Source organism: Hippocampus guttulatus, chromosome 5, assembly GCF_054856545.1.
Source record: "Hippocampus guttulatus isolate MCC_2025c chromosome 5, RoL_Hgut_1.0, whole genome shotgun sequence".
In the NCBI taxonomy this organism is placed as follows: Eukaryota; Metazoa; Chordata; class Actinopteri; order Syngnathiformes; family Syngnathidae; genus Hippocampus; species Hippocampus guttulatus.
The window spans coordinates 13,307,475-13,328,192 of record NC_141265.1 but is presented as its reverse complement, the minus strand read 5'-3'; the positions used below and the strand labels follow the sequence as shown (position 1 = coordinate 13,328,192).

General features: G+C 44.8%; 1 protein-coding gene across 1 annotated transcript; it reads right to left on the bottom strand.

Moving 5' to 3' along the window:
• Positions 1–865: 865 nt before the first annotated feature.
• On the bottom strand, positions 866–18,888 carry ndufs4 (NADH:ubiquinone oxidoreductase subunit S4). Its single transcript, XM_086111770.1, has 5 exons — positions 18,767–18,888; positions 16,555–16,633; positions 2,924–3,096; positions 2,767–2,840; positions 866–1,073 (listed from the first exon to the last, which is right to left on the bottom strand). The coding sequence occupies exons 1-5, from the start codon at positions 18,859–18,861 to the stop codon at positions 970–972; spliced, it is 525 nt and encodes a 174-aa protein (XP_085967896.1). The 5' UTR covers positions 18,862–18,888; the 3' UTR covers positions 866–969.
• Positions 18,889–20,718: the final 1,830 nt, after the last annotated feature.

The following is a 20,718-nucleotide window of genomic DNA, read 5'->3' as shown; positions in this document are numbered from 1 at the left end:
AACCATTGGCCGCTCGTTCACATCATCACGTTAGCGCGGAAAGGCGGTTGGCTGTTTTATCGGCTGTGATGTGTGTTTTTTGTTATTCTTCTGTGGGAAAGGCTGTATAAATTCCAGCACTATTATGAAAAAAATGTTTTTATTTTACTGAACCCGACATTGGTGGTGTCAAGGTAACAAACGGCATGCGATGATCGACTGTACATCGAACAAAAATTTTTCATGAACGGAATCCAAATCCAAAGACTCTTTCCATGTTCCACAAAGGCCAATTTCTCCCAAAGATTATCCACAAGCCAATTGCAGCTTGTCGATGTTTTCCTACACAGTTGCGCATCAAAACCGTTGTGTGCGCTCAGGATGCCGTCACTCTCGCTCTGAGTTACCGAACGATTTGAACGACACTATGAGTTTCTGAACGTCAGGGGTGAAACAATGCCTACCTGGAGCATATTTTCAACTGCACTCGTGACTGGATGGGGACCATGGCTGTTCCTGGTCTCGGTTTTTGTAAAATACAAAAAAAAAAAAAAAAAAAAATTGCTCTGGACAGCAAAATAAAGCATGTAAATAACACAACCACTTCATTCTGTACATATTGTTGTCATCAGGGTTTAACCATCGTCTAAGGAAAGAAAAACAAAACTCCAATCAAAGGCAGATGGAAACAAAATGTCGCCCAGAAAAACAGAGCAGGTTGAGCCAACACATATATTTACCGCAGCGTTTAAACAGGTTCTGATTGTTGGGTCTTTGTTGCACAAGCCTCCTCACACTGCAGACACTTCATGAATCAAGGGCGAAACATTAGGAAGTCGGTAATGAGGTGAATGTTTGAAAAACGAAAGCAATAATGACTGCAAGGTTTTGGTTGAAGCGTGTGATGAAGCTTTTATTGACAGGAATTGTACAGGTCCGCTGCGGGCGGGACAACGGAAGGTCACGGCGACCAACAGATGCCTCTCGGGTTTACTTAGCGGATCTTCTGGTCCTCTTGTCCCAGGAGAAGTTGGCGCCGTAGGATTTGGCGCGAGGCTTCGGGGTCCGTTTGTCGGTGATGTCGTAGCTCCAACCTGGAGGGCAAAACGATCAGCGTGAGCGGTGGTCGGCCAAGTTCGCCTTGGACGGCTTCCAACTGCGGCGGGCCGACGTCAGCGGGCTGGCTGTTGTCACCCAGCCATAAACACAGCGTGGCCGTCCTTTCAACAAACTTTTCCCAGATGCTTTTGAGGTGACATCGGCCGTTTGAACTTTGGACGCAATTATTTCAAGTCCCATGCTTCAAAGGTCGGGTGACTAGAAATTTTTGTGTTTCATTGAAGGACATATTTTCCATTATTTATGAGTGCACAATGTGTCATCATAGCTATCCATCCAGACTGGCTTAATTAATTATGCTTAAAATAACCTGTGTGCTAAATTAAAAGGAACAAACTTGGGCCAACTGTATTTGCGTCATAAATTGCCATTCAATGATATGTTCTATTTTGATATAAAGGTACATTACATTTTTTTTCATCATATACTACATTACGTAACTTATTTCCGCAGGTTTTGGACATGTGCGATACCAGTATGGCTGCCGTACGCATGTCTGAAATTGCTCTTCTGTGGTCCGAGGAATGCTCAGGGAAGTTTGTGTTGATGCTCATAGGCATGGAAAATTATAAGATGTATTTTCTATTCATAATTTGGTGTCTTTGAAACGGATTACTTGGTTTTACATTATTTCCTATGGGAAATATTGCTTTGGTTTTTATTGTGTCGGTCAGTCAAGACATTTTGCAACAGATTAATCACAAAAACCGAGGCTACAGTGACATTTTGATTTGATATATGGGTTGCTTTAATCCTAATCAAGTTTTTCCACTCCACGATGTCTATCTTATAATATCAGGACATTTTCTCATCTATGAATTCAAGACAGAAGAGAAAGTCCACACGACGCAGTCGCCTTTATAATGAATGAACCCATTTTCTTCCCATGGCACTCATTTAAATTTCACTGTATTGCTGCCGGGCGGCCCAGTAGTCCAGTGGTTAGCACGTCGGCTTCACAGTGCAGAGGTACCGGGTTCGATTCCAGCTCCGGCCTCCCTGTGTGGAGTTTGCATGTTCTCCCCGGGCCTGCGTGGGTTTTCTCCGGGTGCTCCGGTTTCCTCCCACATTCCAAAAACATGCACGGCAGGCTGATTGGATGCTCTAAAATTCTCCCTAGGTGTGAGTGTGGGCGTGGATGGTTGTTCGTCTCTGTGTGCCCTGCGATTGGCTCGCAACTGATTCAGGGTGTCCCCCGCCTACTGCCCGGAGATGGCTGGGATAGGCTCCAGCACCCCCCGCGACCCTAGTGAGGATCAAGCGGTTCGGAAAATGGATGGATGGATGGATGTATTGCTGCCTTCAGACTGAAATTTGTCTCGCACATTTGTACGCCCGAGTGACTACACACTGTGGGTCGCTTTGAGCAAACAAGAAGAGTAGGGACACTCCGCTTTATTTGGCTGTGTGTCTGCTTATGATTGTGACGTATTCGGCACGTTCTCGAAGCTGATTGGCGACGCGGCCAAAACTTCACGTGGGCAGAATGGACAACGGGAGCAATGCTTCTGATTGGAACGCTTCAAACGCGCCACCGGGAACCCCGAGCATGTCTTTGGTCCGCACGTAGCAAATCGGTATGGGACATTTTCGGGTTCCTTTGCCGTTGCAGTGTACCGAACCGAGCCACACATGGAAGTAAGATTTAAAAGGCTGAAACTTAATTACCATTTTTTTCCGCAAAGGCAATGGCGTCTTCCTTGGAGGAGAACGACAGCACCATGTTGGATAAGGGATCAGCACTGTGTAAACAAAGCAAAAAGTCAAACAAGAAACTTGGACGCCGACTACGTTTGACAAAAGTCGTGAAGGAGCGCTTTCGTACGATGAGGCCCAGCCCATCAGCGGGTTCTCCCAACGTTCCCTGGTGTCAAAGTCCATCTTCCACTTCTTGGTGCCGTTGACTCCCGACTGCATGGCGGTTTTGGTAGGCACAAAGATGTGAACTTTACGGGTTTTGATGTGCTCCTCCGGCACCCCCGACACGGTGGTGATGTCCTGGCAAGCACAAAGGCACGAATGACCTTTAACCCTTTCATGCACCCTGTAACCTGATCACATGAAAAGCTGTCCACTGTAGTTGGGTTAAATAAGGTGAGGAATGAATACGTTGTTTGTAGGGTGAACTGAGGTGAGCTGCTTCAGATGCTACGTCATTTGGCAATCGGCAAACCTGCGCTCTTCCAGGTTCTTTCGTTTTATTTGTTGAATGATGCACCCCCCCCCCACCCCCACACAACATTTGAGCATGAAATATTTGTGAGAGAGGGTCGGGGGGGCGCTATGGAAGAAGGTTGACTTGCAAGGTGCTCGAGAGGCTTCAAGGAAACGCCAATGGATTCTCTGTGCCAGAATCAGAGAAGAGAGCAGGAAGCCTTTGCACGCATCAGATAATATTTGTCCATTTTTACACTATACACACAAAAAAAAAACTTTTTATTGCTTCTGATTCGAGCATATATTTCAACGCAACGTCAACGTTAGCATTTGATACGGACAATATATCTTTCCCGCAGTAGTTGGGAAATTCCACCTGTCTTCAGTCTTTTGGGATGGATGAAGTTCTTCGGAACAGAAGGCAAAAATAATAATAAAGCATCTGTGTCCAGGATAGCGCATCGGGCCTTTCCACCAAAATGATTCGAATACATGAAGAATTTTGGAACTAAAAAGTGACCAGGACAAAAAAAGGTTCCTGGTAAAGGCCATTAAGTTCCTGGAGGCGGGTTCCTATAGCCCCGCTGCAAAGATCTCTCGAGGGGCAAGTTGGACAAAGTGAAAACCTGATGCTTGGTTGTGATATATTTCACACAAGAGGTGCCAACAATCGACAACTGATCACATTAATCGACGACTAGTTTAAGAATGGGGAGCCATTGTTCTATTAAAAACAGTCCAGATCGTGTGATCTCAGCCTCTCAAGAGTAATCGTTCTCTGAATTTCTGCAGTCGGCCATGAAAGCGGACCGATTGTCTTTTTGCGTTTCATCAAAATAAAACTTTCCACAAACATCTGCTTTGATTTTGGAAAACAATGACCGGACGGACCCGTAACTCAATCGGTTTCAAAAAGGTTCGCAAGTACAACATCAACCACCCCCCCTCGTGGGATATTGCTTTGATGTTGTTTTGTGTTTTGTTTTCTTTTTTAAAGAATATCAGATAAACATGAATAATTGTTTCATAAACTGTGATGAGTGAAAAATTGTCATCACTAATGCAAAATAATTATTCTTTTGATGAATCGATGGAATCATCGCTTCTAACATGATTTGATAGTGACTGGCCTTATTCACACCAAAAGTAGGCAGGCCACTGTGACAAGAAGACGGGATAGTTAAGGTGGGCGGCAGGTCGTATATTCCTGAGCAAGTGGTGCCCTTTCAAACTCTATCAAGAATCGGGTCCAATTCTTGACGGAATTAGCAAACAAGCGATGGGAAATGGGTGACAAAACCCCGAGGAACCTCCCATCGAGCCGGCAGCAGCCACCCAAGACAACTTCAAAGAATCAAATTTTCATCATTGTCCGTCATCCGCCGCTTGATTTGTCGAGAGGAGGAAGGTGGCGGGGGGGAGGAGGGGGGGGGGGGTCGCTTTGCATGAACCCCGCACACAAAAGCCCGTCTATGCTGCGGCAAAAGAGTTTCCAACGGTATTAAAGCTTTGCACAAATGACATGTCCAACCGCTCGACGACAAAAATGATCCGCGCGGCCGTGCTGCGACTCAATGTAATCATAAACGAGATCTGCGCGTTGAAAGCAACGCCAAGAGGGAAAAAAAGGGGGACAAAAGAGGGAGAAGAATTCACAAGTGCTTGGTAATTATTTCCGTCTGCCCCGTCTACTTAACCTTAACAATTCCTGCGTGTCGCCCAGAAGACAAAAACATGTTCTCTTCACCCGTAGGGAGCGCAGCGCATGGCTGATGACACAAGAACACCCAAGACAGTGTGAAAGTGCAACGAAATTAAGGCGCCGATGTTTGGTTGGTTGTTTGTTTGTTTAAGCAAGTAGGAAGTTACTGAAGAAAACCAAACATGCTTGGAAAAGTTGCTGTGGGGCCGGATTTAAGTAGCAATTGTACGTGGATACAAGAAGGATCCAAGAGGGAAAAAAAAAACATGTTTCTCAGCATTCACATCGGATAGTTTTGGAACCCACTTTCCAACATTTGCGTAAATGCTCGTCTCTCTCGTGATAAGAAAGAAAAATGATTCCTGTAAAGGATCTATTCTCGGCAATCTCACCACACGATTTTCCCCTACAAAACAAAAGACCAGTGCCGAAGCTCGTCTCTCAGCTTGGACGCAAGAAGAAAAACGACGTCAGTAACAAAAATTTCCCGGCGCACAACAGCGTTCGCGGAAATGTTTCTTTGTGGGCCACGACATTTGCACAGAAGCTCTATTTTCAAATGAGGGCATTAAGCGTGTGTTCTTGTCTCGTAGCATTGGCACAATAAGACAATAAAAACTTGAACTGAGTGCTTGATTCTTTGCATTCACATTTTTTTCAGGGGGGGGCGCGTGGGGGTGTGAAACATTTGTCTCCAGTTCAATTTCAATGGACATTGTGCTGCTCTTTCTGGTGTGTGTGTCATGGCCACTTGGGGGCAGCATAATACAGACTCACGAACAGACACGGAGACGGTCAAAGCTCCCAAGTAAGCTGCAGTAATACACGTGGCTCTTCATTGACGAGTATTGTTCTATAATCCAGTGGTCCCCACCATCATTCTGCAGCCCGGCCAATTGGTAACAAGCCGCACAGATTTATTGTGGGGGGGGGGGGGGGGGGGGGGGGGGGACATCCCGATCGTCATCATGAGTGTGAATGTTTGATCCTCTGCATTCGCACCAGAAAAATGATCAGACTCAGACGAGTATGAATGCCTTTTTCTCGACAGCCACACCAGCAGAACGACACGTAATTGAATTAAAATGAATTGGATCCAACTTTATTGTCAAATGTGCTGTATGTCCGACACACAGTACAGATGAAATTTCTTCCCTCTCAACTTAAAACAAAACATAATCAACAGCGACATTAGCGCAAACACTTGATACACCGATTTCACCATCCGGACGTAAAGCGAAGCAGTACGGTGAGTGATTTCATCCGGATGGAGATGGTGCTTGAATCACATCTCACTCCAAAAAGAAGGTCCTTGATGGAAGGGCGGTGTGTCAAAACAAAGGCACTGGAAACACTCGGAGCTCATTATGGGTCCCACTGTAAGCACAAGTAGCAGTCTAGACTCGGGACCATGCCTCGCACGCATGAGACCGAGCACTCACGAGGTTGCCGGCCCCGGCAGACTGCGGGCCACAATACCGGGGATTCACAAAGGGAACGATTGTGGCTGGAATGCGCTGTGTTCCCAGGAGGACTAGGCGGCAGCCTTTACAAAAAAGGGGAAAAACCCGCACGGTGGGCACTTTTTTTTTTTCCTTCTGCCACGTACAGGAAGCAAAATGAGAACTATCAAGTTTGACACTATTCACAGGGCCTTCACGGGGCCCGACAATACCTGGCCGGGCAGACAGAATGCGTAGCTTAAGAGCTGAGGGGGGGAGGCGCCGGCGCTCAAGTCTCCGTCACGTGAAAGCGTGTCGGTATTTGTGACACCTCCGGGCGGCGTGCCAAATAAAGAGCATGGGGGGGGGCTTGTCGCGGTGGGGCCGACGGGGACCGCCACAATGCTGAAAGCCGGTACACCCCCCCACCCCAAAATGCTGAAAGGAGAGACCTGCTGGGGGCCGGTGGCATCGACGCCGCGCAATTTGGGCTGTGCAGGTATTTGTATTGGCGCTTTGACAATGTGTTTTCGAACTCTAGGTTGAAGCAAAAATAATCAACAAGTGCCCCCAATGCTCCAAGCATCCATGAAATCAAAGATGTTTGGCCCTATTTTGGCATTTCAAAGTCAAGACTGACTTCCTGTCCACTGGAGCATTTTGTTATTTTGCACTTGGATGACCTCCACCTCCTTTAATCCTGATTGGTTACGTCCAATCTGCCATTAATGTCATGAATGTCCGACTTTAGAGTCGTTTCCAAAAAAAACTATCAAAGGCCACGGCTACGGAAGCTTACCGAAAGCACGGAGGGACGGGGCTGCGTATGTGTGACGGACACAAACTGTCTTCCGGGGCCAACGCGGTGTCCATTTTGTTTGAATGATTTACACAAAATTGTTCACATTTCCTGCCGTGCGTTTCCCACACTTTGGACAGTGGAAATTCAAACCCACTTTTGCCTCCTCGGTGATATCTGCTCTCGACATTCTTGCTGATTTCATTTGCAGATCTACTTAAAAAAAAAAAAATAAGTAGGGGACATTTTCAGGATTTTTGTGGCTCAACGTAAATGGAAAGAAAAGTGCCTCAAAAATATTTCTGAAGAATGACATCCAAGAAAACGCACTCGGCAATTCATCTGGGATCGCGGGCGGCCAAGTTGGATGACGGCAGAAAACGCGTGGAGGTGGAGGGGGGGGGGGGGGTGGATAAGGCCTAGCAGCTAATACCGAAAGACCTCACGGAGTTTTGGCGGAACATCGCCAAGAGCTGGGAGCGGCGCGTCCTCTGCGCCGTTACTGTTCGTTCGCTTAGCCCCGCTTTCCTCGGGGCCAACACTTGATACTCCCCTCGCGGCTATTGAAGAGAAGAGGATTATTTTAGTCCTAAAACAAACCATAAAAAGACAACTCACATCTGTTTGTGTTGCTCCTTGACAGCTCAATTATTGGAAAATCATCTGCGTGCAACCGAGCCAGGAGGTGGATGTGCACAAAGTTAGTGTAGTGGACTTCAGATCAGAGAGCAAGTGTGTGCTAATGCGTTTTGCTTTTTCTTCCGCACTTGGAAATGCTGTACACAGCCTGTCCATTGACAGGTCATGTTTTTTTGGGGGGGAGGGGGGGGGGGTTCATCATTCAATTTGTCTTTAACTGTTAGCTTTAGCATCCGAACCAACTGGTCCATTGTGGTCACTCTAATTGACTCTTTGTAAGTTTTCCAACTATCTTTATTCTTGACTAAAATGATATCCTATTCTTGACGGTACCTGAAAAAGTAATGAATTCTGTTTATTTGAAATTGATGACGGGCGGCCCGGTGCTCCAGTGGTTAGCGCGTCGACCTCACTGTGCAGAGGTACCGGGTTCAATTCCGGCTGCGGCCTCCTGTGTGGAGTTTGCAGGTTCTCCCCAGGCCTGCGTGGGTTTTCTCTGGGTACTCCGGTTTCCTCCCACATTCCAAAAACATGCACGGAAGGCTGATTGGACACTCTAAATTGCCCCTAGGTTTGAGTGTGAGTGTGGATGGTTGTTCGTCTGTGTGTGCCCTGCGATTGGCTGGCAACCAGTTCAGGGTGTTCCCCCCGCCTACTACCCAAAGACGGCTGAGATAGGCTCCAGCACCCCCCGCGACCCTTGTGAGGATAAGCGGATTGGAAAATGGATGGATGGATGTGACGAGGCTTCGTTTTTCATTTTCACACCGACTACATGAGGTAATGGACTGAACGTCAGACCGATGGACCCCTGGTTATTTGACAAAATGTCTCAGTTGGCGGCAGGCGCCATGACAGCTACGACACGTCAGTCGTACGCTCGGGCTATGGTAGCGCAAACATCCGCACGACAAAGCTGCAACTCGGCAGCACAGAACGGTGGGGGCGGAGTCAGTGGAGCTGAATCATGTTGAGTCAGCATGTGTTGAAAGCACAAACACATCACCCTTAACCCCCCCGAACCCCCCACCACGGTGTCCCGGCAGCACCCAGACCGAGACCCTCACTCAACAACCTCAGCCGGTTCCCACCTTCGCCCCATCTTTGAAGTGCAAAAAAAAAAAGTGTGCCAATTACCGATTGGACGTCGAAACAAATCTCAGGTTGCTTGCCTCATGTATGGCAGCGGTCAAGAAGCAGCTGGCGCGAGGGTCATCTTGGATCTCACGTTACGCATACCATCAGGATGGAAAAGGCCGGATGGACCGAGTCCTTTGTGGGTCTCATGTCCGCTGTTGTGTAGCATCCCATCCCGAGCTCGCTTCAAGTGTTCTTTCGGACAGATGTTGTGAGTTTTTGCCAACATTACAAAATGACATCAATCTTTGGCAAAAGTAGCGCAGATCCAGATAAAATGATTTGCCAACATTGGACGGCAACCAATAAAAAGCCGCTGTTGAAGCATTATTGTCAGAGCACGTGAAGCCCCCACACAACGCGTTTGGAATGACAGGTTCATGAGGCTAAATACCTGAAACGCGATCCAAAATGGAACCGGCTATTAGAATTTGTCACTCATTAATCCTGCCTGTCTGTCTGTAGTCTGGAGTCTTCCAACAAATCTAACAGTGATACATTACTCTTTCGTCCAGTCTGTCCAATTTGTTTTATGGTACATCGATAACAAGTAGCCAGAACAGAGATTAAAAAAAAAAAAGTTGGGATTTCACGTTAACCCTTTTGTGCACCCTGTAACCTGATAACACGATAAGTTGTCCACTGTAGTAACCACTGTCCCTGAAAGGGTTAAAATCACACAACTCGATTGTATCCATAAGAGGGTCTGACCCGGGGGTCGGCAACCCGCGGCTCCAGAGCCACATGCGGCTCTTTAGCGCCGCCCTAGTAGCTCCCTGGAGCTTTTTCAAAAATGTTCGAAAATGGAAAAAGTTGGGGGAGGGAAATATATATATATATATTTTTGTTTTAATATGGTTTCTGTAGGAGGAAAAACGACACAAACATTCTTAACGTTTTCCAATGCTGTAAAAAGGTGTAGAATAAATATTAAATTTCAACATTTGTGTCAACAAAGATTTGCGTCATAGCCTGCGACACAGGTTTCTATTAGCAGAGCGGGATGCCAGGCAAAAAACAAACAAACAAAAAACCCCCACAGTGTTTCATGTACAATTCACCGAGGGTACTGGCAAAGAATGAGAATGTGGAGGGCCGAGAGAAAAATGTTGATCGAAAAGTAGCTCTTCGGTCAAAAACGGTTGGGCACCCCTGCTCTGCAGGATGCAGTGCGGGGAAAAAAAATATTTAATCATTAAGGCTCATTGTGTATTTGTAGCCAACTTAGTCATTTTGATTGTAGGCTAATATAGCTCACATAGATACATACAACATGTTTCCTTCGTTATAAGTCCTTAATTTATTTATTTATTTAGCGGCTCCAGACAGATTTGTGTTTTGTTTTTTGTATTTTTTGGTCCTATATGGCTCTTTCAACATTTTGGGTTGCCGACCCCTGGTAAAAGAAGTAACATCCGAGCTTTTTATTGGATCTGCTCAAACGACACTTTGCTAACTTTCTATAAAACTGGTCAACGCCGACAAGGGCTGAGGACTCCTCTTCAGAGGCTTCGTTTTGAGGGAAGAGAGTGTCGATGAATGAAGTACTATTTAGCGGATGATGCATAATAAAGCCACTTGTCTGACACCCTTCAAAGACATCCCACATCCGCAGACACAGCTGACATTTTTTTTTTCATGTGCTTTTCGAGAGGGCGACCAGACAAAACACACTTCACTTGTCTGGGGTAGGAGTGAGGGGATGGGAGGGTGGGATTGGGGCTGGGTCTGGTGTCGCAAACGTGCTCGGTGTCTGAGGCTAGACAGGCTTGGAGAATTATACACCACTGTTACTGCAGACTTAAAACTGGATGGGCGGCCCCGCCTGTGAGCCGGTTTTATCGTGATTCTGCCTCTTCAGTGGAAAAGAAATGAAATTTTATTTTTTGAATGGATATGTACAAAGGTGTTGGAGTTGAGATGCTCTTGAGCAACACAAGAATGAGTTGATAAGTCGTCATCCTGACCGAAGGCCTTTTTATTTCTTCCGTCTTTGTAAAGGCAGAATGTTTCATACAGGTCCCGCATCGGGTCCTAGTAGATGGCGAAGGTGCGCCTAATTCAGAACAATCAGGTTACATAAACCGCCGCGCCGCTCCATCTTTTGGATCAAGGCGGGTCGTTTTTGAGAAGCCGCCGACAGCCTCGCTCGCACCAACGAGAGCATAGCCCTTGGCAGAAGTAAGAACGGCTCCGTCCAAAACCTTCCCGACACCGTACGAACTAAGCAAAGAGCGTGATTGGTTGTGACACAATTAGGACGATGATAATTGGACGCATCTTGGAGCTGTCAATGGATTTCATAACAAGACGGCACGGACTTGGCGCCAAGAAAGATGCGGTTTGCTTTCTCACAATCAGATCGGTTAAGTTAGACCAGGCGTGTCCGGGCTCCGGTTCTCGAGGGCCGCTGTCCTGCTTATTTTAATTGCCTCTCGCTACCCTAACTCACCTGATTCAAATGGCCAGCTCATCAGCAAGCTTTGAAGAAGCCTGATCCTGCTACCGATGATTTGAATCAGGTATGTTGGGAGCAGGGCGACATCTAAAACAACTGCGAGCTACATTGGCGCTATTGCCACGCGACTAGAAGGGAAGCAGGAACATTTGTGGTTACCGAACCCCTCCAAAAGTTTGAACCGCAACTCTTTTGCTTGGACGGGATGTTCGATACCCGGCAAAGACTTTCCTGTAAATGTTCGAAGAAAGTAAATATTTCCTCAATTAAGAAGCCTCTCTGTGCTACGCGGCAAACAGACCAGCTAGTTTCGTGCTTCAGCACACGTCTTCGCCCCGGCTCACCACTTCTGACCTGTCTCCACTCTCTTGTAAAACCCCAAGTGCCTTTCGAGAACTCTATAACAAGGCTTCACAAGCACTTTAAGATGACGGTGTTGTCTTTATGTGGGGAGAGAGCGAGAGAGAGCTTGCGCCGCGGCTAACTTCAACAGCGCTACTCAGACATATCGGCGGTGGATTAGCCCTTCAATTTGACGCACTTTGCAAGACGAGCGGTGTCAATGATCTCTGCCAAAAGGTGAGAAAGCAAAGCGGGAAGGCTGGGCCACGAGTGAGGGGAGGTCGCAGACATTCCGTGTAAAGCTGTGTATCAGTGGCCTGCCAGCCGGACGCTGGGAGCTGCCCAGCATGCTTAATCAAACAGTAATTACAAACAAAAGCAGGTCGGCATGGGCAGTCTAGGGAATAGCTCTGGGCACCGCCGCTCCATCACGCAGGGCTCCCCCCCCCCCTTCCTTTTGGCAGGGTATCAATTGAGGCATTTTTGGGGGGGGGGTCGACATTATGCTCAGAGACATGTCAAACCGTTGAACATTTTGCGGAAAAGACTCACCGTGAAGGGCAGTTATTGTCATTCTCAAGTTCCTTGACCCCAACTGAAAGGATTTTCACTTAACAGTACCAGCCAATTCTAGAACAAGTCTGAAAAGACGTTTAAAAACGTCTTTGGGAGTGAATGAGTTAAATGACATCGAGAAAACTATTTGACTTTGTTTTGAATGGCCTGGAGGAAAGAATCCTTTTTAGCTCATTGCAAAACGTACTATATGATATGATCTAATTTCTGAATTGTTGCCGTCCCAATCAATCTTATGGTATAGTTCGTTTCTGCAACACGAAGAATGTCATTGATGTGTGTACGGACACATGTCTTTCATTGACGAGTGACAAGACGGTCTGAACTGCCAATGAGAAACAGATGAAGACGGGGAGGGGAAATTGACACTCTCGAACTGAAGGGGGCAGAATTGTACGAATCAGTTTCAGAACAAGAACTTAAAAAGACAAGTCCCCGCAATTTGAACGCTTCAGATGGAAGACCACAACTTTGCTCTGTTTTCTCAAGACCGTAACAACATAAGCTTCCTAGCCACACAGCATCCAAGAAGTAATTGTTTTTTCCCCCCATCTGAGTATTCTTTCTAAACTCTCGCAAAATCCTGAGCTCCAGGAGACTCGCCCCCCCCCCCCCCCCCGAACCTCCCAATCCTTCTGTAATGGAGATGAGCATTGCACAAACTGCAGATGCAAGTTCCTGTAAGCAGCGTTTTGTTTGGGACAGACGGGATCGATGGGCAAGATACTGAATGTCACCCCAAAGACTTGATGGCGCTGTATCAAAAGATCGTTTCGCCGGGGCCAATATGCAAGCTCATCTAAATGAGGTTATTCACAAAGGTTGGCAACCACGACACAGCACTTTTTTCTCCTCGGGCTGCTCGAGAGGGAGACCGCGTGCAAACCCGACATAACCTTTCGGCGCACCGAGACCTTTATTTGATTGGTCGAACCAGAAAGCAATTCGCACATATTGACGTCCGGATGAATGACTAGCGTGCTGACATAGTCTGAATGCCCAAAAGGGAGAGCTCTCCCACTAGCCTCTCCCATGTGAGACGGGGGGGGGGGGGGGGGGGGGGAAGCACCGACTGTCCTGCAAACAGCTGAGGGCCTCTCTTTTTGGGCCTGTCTGAGCAAGTGTTGGAGTTCTCCCGCGACGGCGGCCCACAAAGGGACCTCTGTGGCCGACAGCACTAAAGTGGCCACTGTCTTTTTTTCGCGAGTCTCAGGGTGTCTCACAAACTTTTTCCAAGCTTCTTTTCTTTCACCACCAGCACCCCCTCCTCATTTTTTTGAGGCCCTCTTTTTTTTTTCTTCTTCTCTTCTCCGCTGTTCCTCTCACTAGCCCCCACTGAGAGGACAGAGACAGACACTCCACCCAGCCAAAGGTTTGTCTGCCAGCATGGTCAGATTTTGGTGAGGAACAAAAGCACACTGACGCTGCCCACACACAGCACCGAGCCCCGCCACCCCATCCCACCCCCGACCCAGCAAACCCCAAAAACAAGCCCCCCAACAGACTCCCTCGTTCTTAGCAACCTCCCTATTTGTTATCTTTTATCTCAATTTTCTTTTAATGGCTTTAACAGTCGCACCACTCAGACCAGCACAATCTGCTTGAGGACAAATAGTCCATCTCGGAGATTTGTTGAAAACCAATTTACAATACAATACATCTTCATCTATAAAAACGCTTCCAGCTCTGGCTTTAAAAAAAGCGCAGTACTGAACATTGAACATAAAATAACCGTAATACTACAGCAACTGACCCTTTTTCCCCCTTTGGGAAACAGTGGAAATATACACCATTAACAAATGTACATACAATGTTTGAAGTAATATTTTCATATTTGGGCTCTGGAAAAAATTTAAGCAACCGCTGCAAAATTATCAGTTTGCTATTTATAGATTCCTATTGTGTAAAATGACAATCATTTTTATTTTATTCTATTACAGGACAATTCAAAATCAAATATTGTCATTTCGAGCATTAATTTGGTGTCTTTTTTCCAGAGCAGTGTGTAAACATAAAGTGAAACACTATTTATTAACAAAAAATATATATAATACTAAAATTAAAGGGGAAGTAAGCCCCCCAAAATTCTTCACATTATGTTTCAGGCAGCCCCACTAATCAAAAGATGATCCGATCAATACTGCGTTTGCGGAATATGAAATAAGCAGCAAAATCCCCCCATTTTTGTCCATCCCAGCGGGGCGGCCATTTTGCCGCTTGCTGTCGATTTAAAATGACATCACAGTTGCGCTGGGCTCAGGTAACGACCAATCACGGCTCCGAATGTCACATGAGCAAACTGAGAAAACAAGTGCAGTGTGATCGGTCGTCACCGAAGCGTGAGCAACTGTTTTGTCATTTTCAGTCGACAGAACGTGGCAAAATGGCCGCCACCTGAAATGGATAAAAATAGGGGAGATTTTGCTGCTTATCGCTTATTCCACAGATGCAATATTAATCAGAATGCTGTGTTTGTACAACATTGCCTTGTTACAGCCATAAATAACACTGATTGTGTCGGGTGTTTTGAAAAAAAAATAAAAAATAGCATCCAACATTAGCATGAAGTGCTGTGTCGGACGTCAAGACACGGGCCAGTACACCTTTCGTAAATGAATGCAATAAAATAAACAGCACATTGTTTTACAGAAAACAAAAAGTGTGTCCACATTCGATTTTAGTCAAACCTCCCTACTTACCGCCGTTCGTATTGAGGAACGCTTGGTGCATGCTAATTTGTGCTGCCTCAGCTCCCTGCGAGCTACGGCTTGCTAGCTGACGTGGCCCAAACACGATGCGGAACTGCAAATTCACTTTGCGCCCAGCGTCAACACAGCGCATATCACAAGTCACGAATTATCGCCTAAATGGCCGCGAATAAGCCACACGTCTGACTTGTTGTCATTATCACGCAACGGTTAGAAAGACGGAGAAGTCGTGCTAATTGCTAATCTGTCATGACGGAAATTAGTGATTGGGCTCTGACAGTATACGTGTCACATCGAGAATCACGACAGAATATCCACACACTTCAATAACTGCCAGTGCATTTGCTTCTTCTTGTTAGCATCTTATTTCCCCCCCGCCCCCAAAAAAGTAACATTTTCAGAGAAAAAAATCCTTTAATGCGAGTACAGGTTTTATGCTGTAGTTTTTCGTGGCTTTTGCGGTCCCGCCGTAAATCTGAGATGCTGCTTTTGTTTTGCACATCGCTCATATTGGATTTCAAAAGCAACAGTGCTACTTCATATGACAAGTATGAACAAAGCCGCTAAAGACTCATTGTGTGGGGTGTTTTTACAAGATTAATTTAAGCTGGAAAATATGAGCAAGTTCATGGGTAAAATATATGAGAGATTGGGAATGTGAAAAGTGCAAGTTCAGCAAAGCCAAGGCCCAAACTGGATCATGGGACAAAAGCTACGTTAGCTCCATATTCATTTACAGTGTTGGAACCAAGTAGCCTGTCAAGGTCAAATGAAACAGTTATGAGGTTTGGGGTTCGAATCTTGGCTCGGGCCTCCTTGTGAGGAATTTGTGTGTGTTCCTGTGGTTGTGTGGCTCTTCTCCTGGTTTTCTTCTTCCCACATTCCAAAAACTTGGAACATTAAATTAATTGCAGACTGTGGACAAGAAATTGTCCAAAGGGCTAAATGGCTCTTTTCTTCCTCCAACTGACTGGCGACCCTGGCCAGGGTGTCAGCCGGGACAGACTCCAAGCTTCGCAGTGACCTTTCATGAGGACATGTGCTCTCCACTTTATAGAAAATGGTTGGATGGTATTGCCCATTGCTCATTTTGCCGTCTGTATTCATTACCGGCAAATTATCATAACAATAACAAATGTCACTTTTGTAGGCAGAATAGAAGATTGCTGCTTGGAAAGGAATGACTATTATTACAGTGACTTTAAATATAAGTTTCACGCTTTTTAAAATTTTTTGGGGTCATTTTTCCTGTCACTTTATCTTGAGCACATCGATCAACACAAATCACCGTATCATAATTACAGTGCTTGCCAGGATTTCAGTTTTGACGGATTGCAGGGTCAGTTTGGCAGGTGACGAGGAAGGGTTTGTAACACGTTCTTCCACAAAAGCGTGATTGTTCTGGCCTTTGATGAAAGCATTGTGTGGTTGGAAAGCAGCGCATGAGACAAACATCAACTTGTGCGTCACGTTGTAACGAGGAGGGAATTCCTTACCAGTTTCTCTTCTACTGTGATAAGCTGCGAGTCTCGTCCAGCTCCCTCTGCCAGCCTCTGCGCGGACGTGCTTGTAAACCTAAAACCATTAGATACGTCTTACACGCGGAGAAAAACACATCAGAAATTGCGCAAGAAGCCGCAACGGTGACAATCATGCGAGTCGGACTATCTCGGAAAATGAAGCGCCAAGGTGGGAATGCCCTCCCTGCCGACGATTACTTCTGTCTGGTGAATTTCTGGCCTCGTATGGCTCTCATCCTAATGACAGGGCGCGCTTCGTGTCAACTGCGGTCAACCGTCCGGCGAGGACCGACTGTGTAGGCTCTTTGTCGATGTGCAATGTGGCTCCAAGAGTGTCATTCTTCTGGACAACTATAACGCCGCTCCGCTTAGCCATCTGTAGTAATACACCGATCGCAATAACGGTGTCAAGGCCAATATTTGTTCGTCTATACTCATACTTGGTACTGATAATACTCTAATCTCCATCTACTTACTTCACAAGTAGGTGAGAAAATTTCTGTCGAAACCTTAAGGGCTGAGTGACATGGCCTAAATTATTCATTTATTTCTAACCTTTTATTTAACCAGTAATGTCCCTTTTTTCCCCAAGAGGCAGCAAAATGTCAATGTTTCAATTTAAAGGGAAACTCGACCTAGAAATCTTTACAATAACATTGTATGTTCTCCCCCCCCACACACACACACAAATGAGTCTAAACACAGCAATCGGTTTGATATTGCATCTGTGGAATATGAATTAAGTAGCAAAATCCACCCATTCTTAGCTATCTCAGGGGGCGTCCATTTTGCCACTTGCTGTCAACGTGATGTTATTTTAAATGTGTTGTCAAAACGTTTGATAATCGATCCATACATTTTTGCAGTGTTAGTATTTTTGTTCAACTGAAACGCTACTTCTACTCTGTTATATTCTTTCATTTGTATCCTCAGTTAGGCGTACAAAAATTCTACTTCGAACTAGAGAAAACATGTTGCGGTTTTCTATGTAATCTCAGCCTGGGCAGCATGCGGACAGTTTTCTTATTCCATCACGCACTGCCATGCTGGAGGTCAACGCATTGTTTTCTTACAATGAGTGAGTTATTGTTTGACTAGAGAAGCCTCCTGGTCCCAAACTGCAACAAGGTGGACAAACAAATACTTATCACGTGATCAGACATTGTTTATTGATCTTTTTCAAGAGTGTAAAGAAGGAAAGTTCAATTAAGACCATTTCTGTAGCCTTCATTTACCGTATTTATATAAGTGTGATATAAGTTGGGCAACAGTTTTAAGTTGCACATTTCCATCTCCTGATTTTCAAAAATGCTGTTGTTTTTTTCCAATGAGCACGTATTATTTAATATTTGATTTATAGGACGGTGCTTTCTCCCGTCTTTATGACCGATTTGTTTTACTGTTTATTGTATATGTATGTATATGTTAAATTGCTCCATATACAGCACTTTGTATGCAGCGATGGCTGTTTGAAATTGCTCTATAAATACAGTTGAGTTGAGTTGAGTGAATCTTCACTTTTACTTGAGCCACAATATTGTAGTTGAAATCCGTTATTTTTAAAAGGGACATTGTAATTAATTTAAATTTTTAATCATTGTAATTGCCCCCAGCGAACTGAAAAGCTAATTTTAGGTGAAGGAAAAGACTGCCAGGCTGAATAGCGTTTGCTTCAGGGAGATTGTGCAGTTCATCCTCGCTGCACCCCTCGTAGCTCTATTTGCAACAATACTCTTACTTAGATAACAATTTGGGTTCCACTACCCATCTCCAAAGATATTTTTTTTCAGTCACGACACAAACATTTAAGAACTTATTAGCGCACGTTTATCCTCCGCAGAGAAATGTTCAACTGAGCAAATCTGCGTAATGTTTCACTGCATCTAGCATTGGCTAGTCAACTGGCTAGCCGAAAGTGTTAAAGGGTGTTGTTCGGACATTAATTTTCTCAATCTTGACATAATCATTGTAATGGTTCAATACGCACGTTTGGCTTCCACATTCTAACAATCGTTTCTTTTGATGGACATGAAGGCATTTGAAGTCTATTAGCCATTGACAAGCAAGCCATACGACCTGCGTGCTACGTTTTCTTTTTTCCATCAATTAGAAGTAGCATATCTTTCAGAGTCACTCCAACTACACTCAAACGGGTGTCAAATGACCACACGGGTGGTGTAATGTCTACCTGAGGGGGTTCAGGAACACTTTAGAAGCCGCGTCGATCACAGAAAGACGTCTCAGTCCGACAAGTGACATTGAGGCCGCCATGTTTGTTGTCATCAAGCACCTACGGCAGCTGCGGCGGGTCAAAACACGGAGTGCAAACAGTCATTTGGACGGTAAGGCAACACGTCAAGCCAGAAGATTTCTTTGAAATAACGTCGATTACGCCTTTTATTAGAAGTACAATTAAACAGGTATGTACGAATATTGCCCCTGTTCATTAAGTAAAAGCAAAAAATAAAATTAAAGTACAGACTCGGATTTCTAGAAAAGTAACTTTTTATATAAATATTTAAATGTACTTATTTTCTTTTCAAAGAAATTGAGGAAAAACAGGAACGCATATGTTTAATTTGTATACTTTTTACAACATTGCATCCCTGTTACAGATACTCAGGTACCAGAAAAATATGTACTCCAAAATATTTACAATTATTGCTTTAAACTCATTCACTTCCAAAGACATATTTACTGTATATGTCTTTTCACACTCCACACGTTTAACCCCAGATACTTTTTTTTTCAAAAATTTTCAAGACTTAGGGTAAAAAAAAAAAAGGGGTCGGGGGGTCTAGAATTAGCTGGTACTGAATGAGTTTTAACCGGATTGTAAGTCAATGCTAATGTCAGCATTATTGTTCACGAGTACATGTAAGGTGTCAATATGTTCCGGGAACATGTACTGCCAATATACTAACTGCAATGTCTGCTATTGGCAGTAATTGGGGCAAAAATTGCAAAATAAGGCCTCTACAGAAAAAAAATAGATCCCACAAGATAAGATGGCAAAAACATGATCTCATGACAATTCATTGACACACTTGGTTGATATTGTGCACCTCTTTCATGGCATTCATTTTGACATAGTCTCGTAGCACAGATACGTTTAGCATGATTGTACAAAAAACAGCAAACCCAATATCCACGAAACTTCATTGCAAGGTAGTGCATGAGACAAGGGGGAAAAAATGGGTCAATCTGGATATAGATCCCGACACATCAATATCAGTGGCGGATGGTGCATTTTGGACCTAGACCCTCAATGGGCACTTAAGTCACCTAAATTACTTCTTAATACCACCACTATCACGTGACAATTTAAAAAAACTCGATAAAGTTATTGTTGTGTAGTGTAGTATTCGTTGTATTCTGTTTTGCGTAGTCGGAACTAGCTTGTTGCCGCACTCAAACATGCTCCTGCGCAAGTGCCAAATAAATCATTTTCCGGGTTGAAATAAGACAGCCAGGTGCAGTGTTGGCTGAGCTATCCTCACAATGTCCAAGTTTCCCGTAAAGTCCACCTTGAAAATTATTTTTTTAACAATGTTCGACATTTGTCCTCTCCTATCACCCATTTGACAAATGGCAAGACGATTTAACTCTGATTAACCAATCAGAGGACAGAAAAATGCTGACACCAAGCCAACCCTTTTCCAATGTCAGGTATGGTCAATCTAAAATACAATTGGTTTAAAAAAAAAACTGCCTTGGCTACTAGTGTGTAAGTATCATGGGCCAGCACTCCTGATTCTCAAGGCCTTGGGTAGAATATATTGACATGGCAGCACGTAAAGTTGAAATCTGATTTGACAAAAAATAATAATAATAAATAAAAATTTTAACGGACACTACTGGTAATTGGGCAGCCAAGAGAATGGCTAGGCAATGAAGATCATAGTCTGCTGGAAATAAATTATGCTATTTCAAGTAACTTCTAAATCTAGGTCAGTTCCTTTCGATAGTGTTTAGGCCCACTAGAGTAGGCCTTACAGGCACTGACTTCACACCACAAATGAATATGCAAAGGTTTTTTTTTTTTTAAATGTTTGAGACACCAAGGCATCAATACAAATCAAGCTCATAATCATTCATAAAATAGAAAGTAGCATGCTAATGACTAAATATTGGGACAAA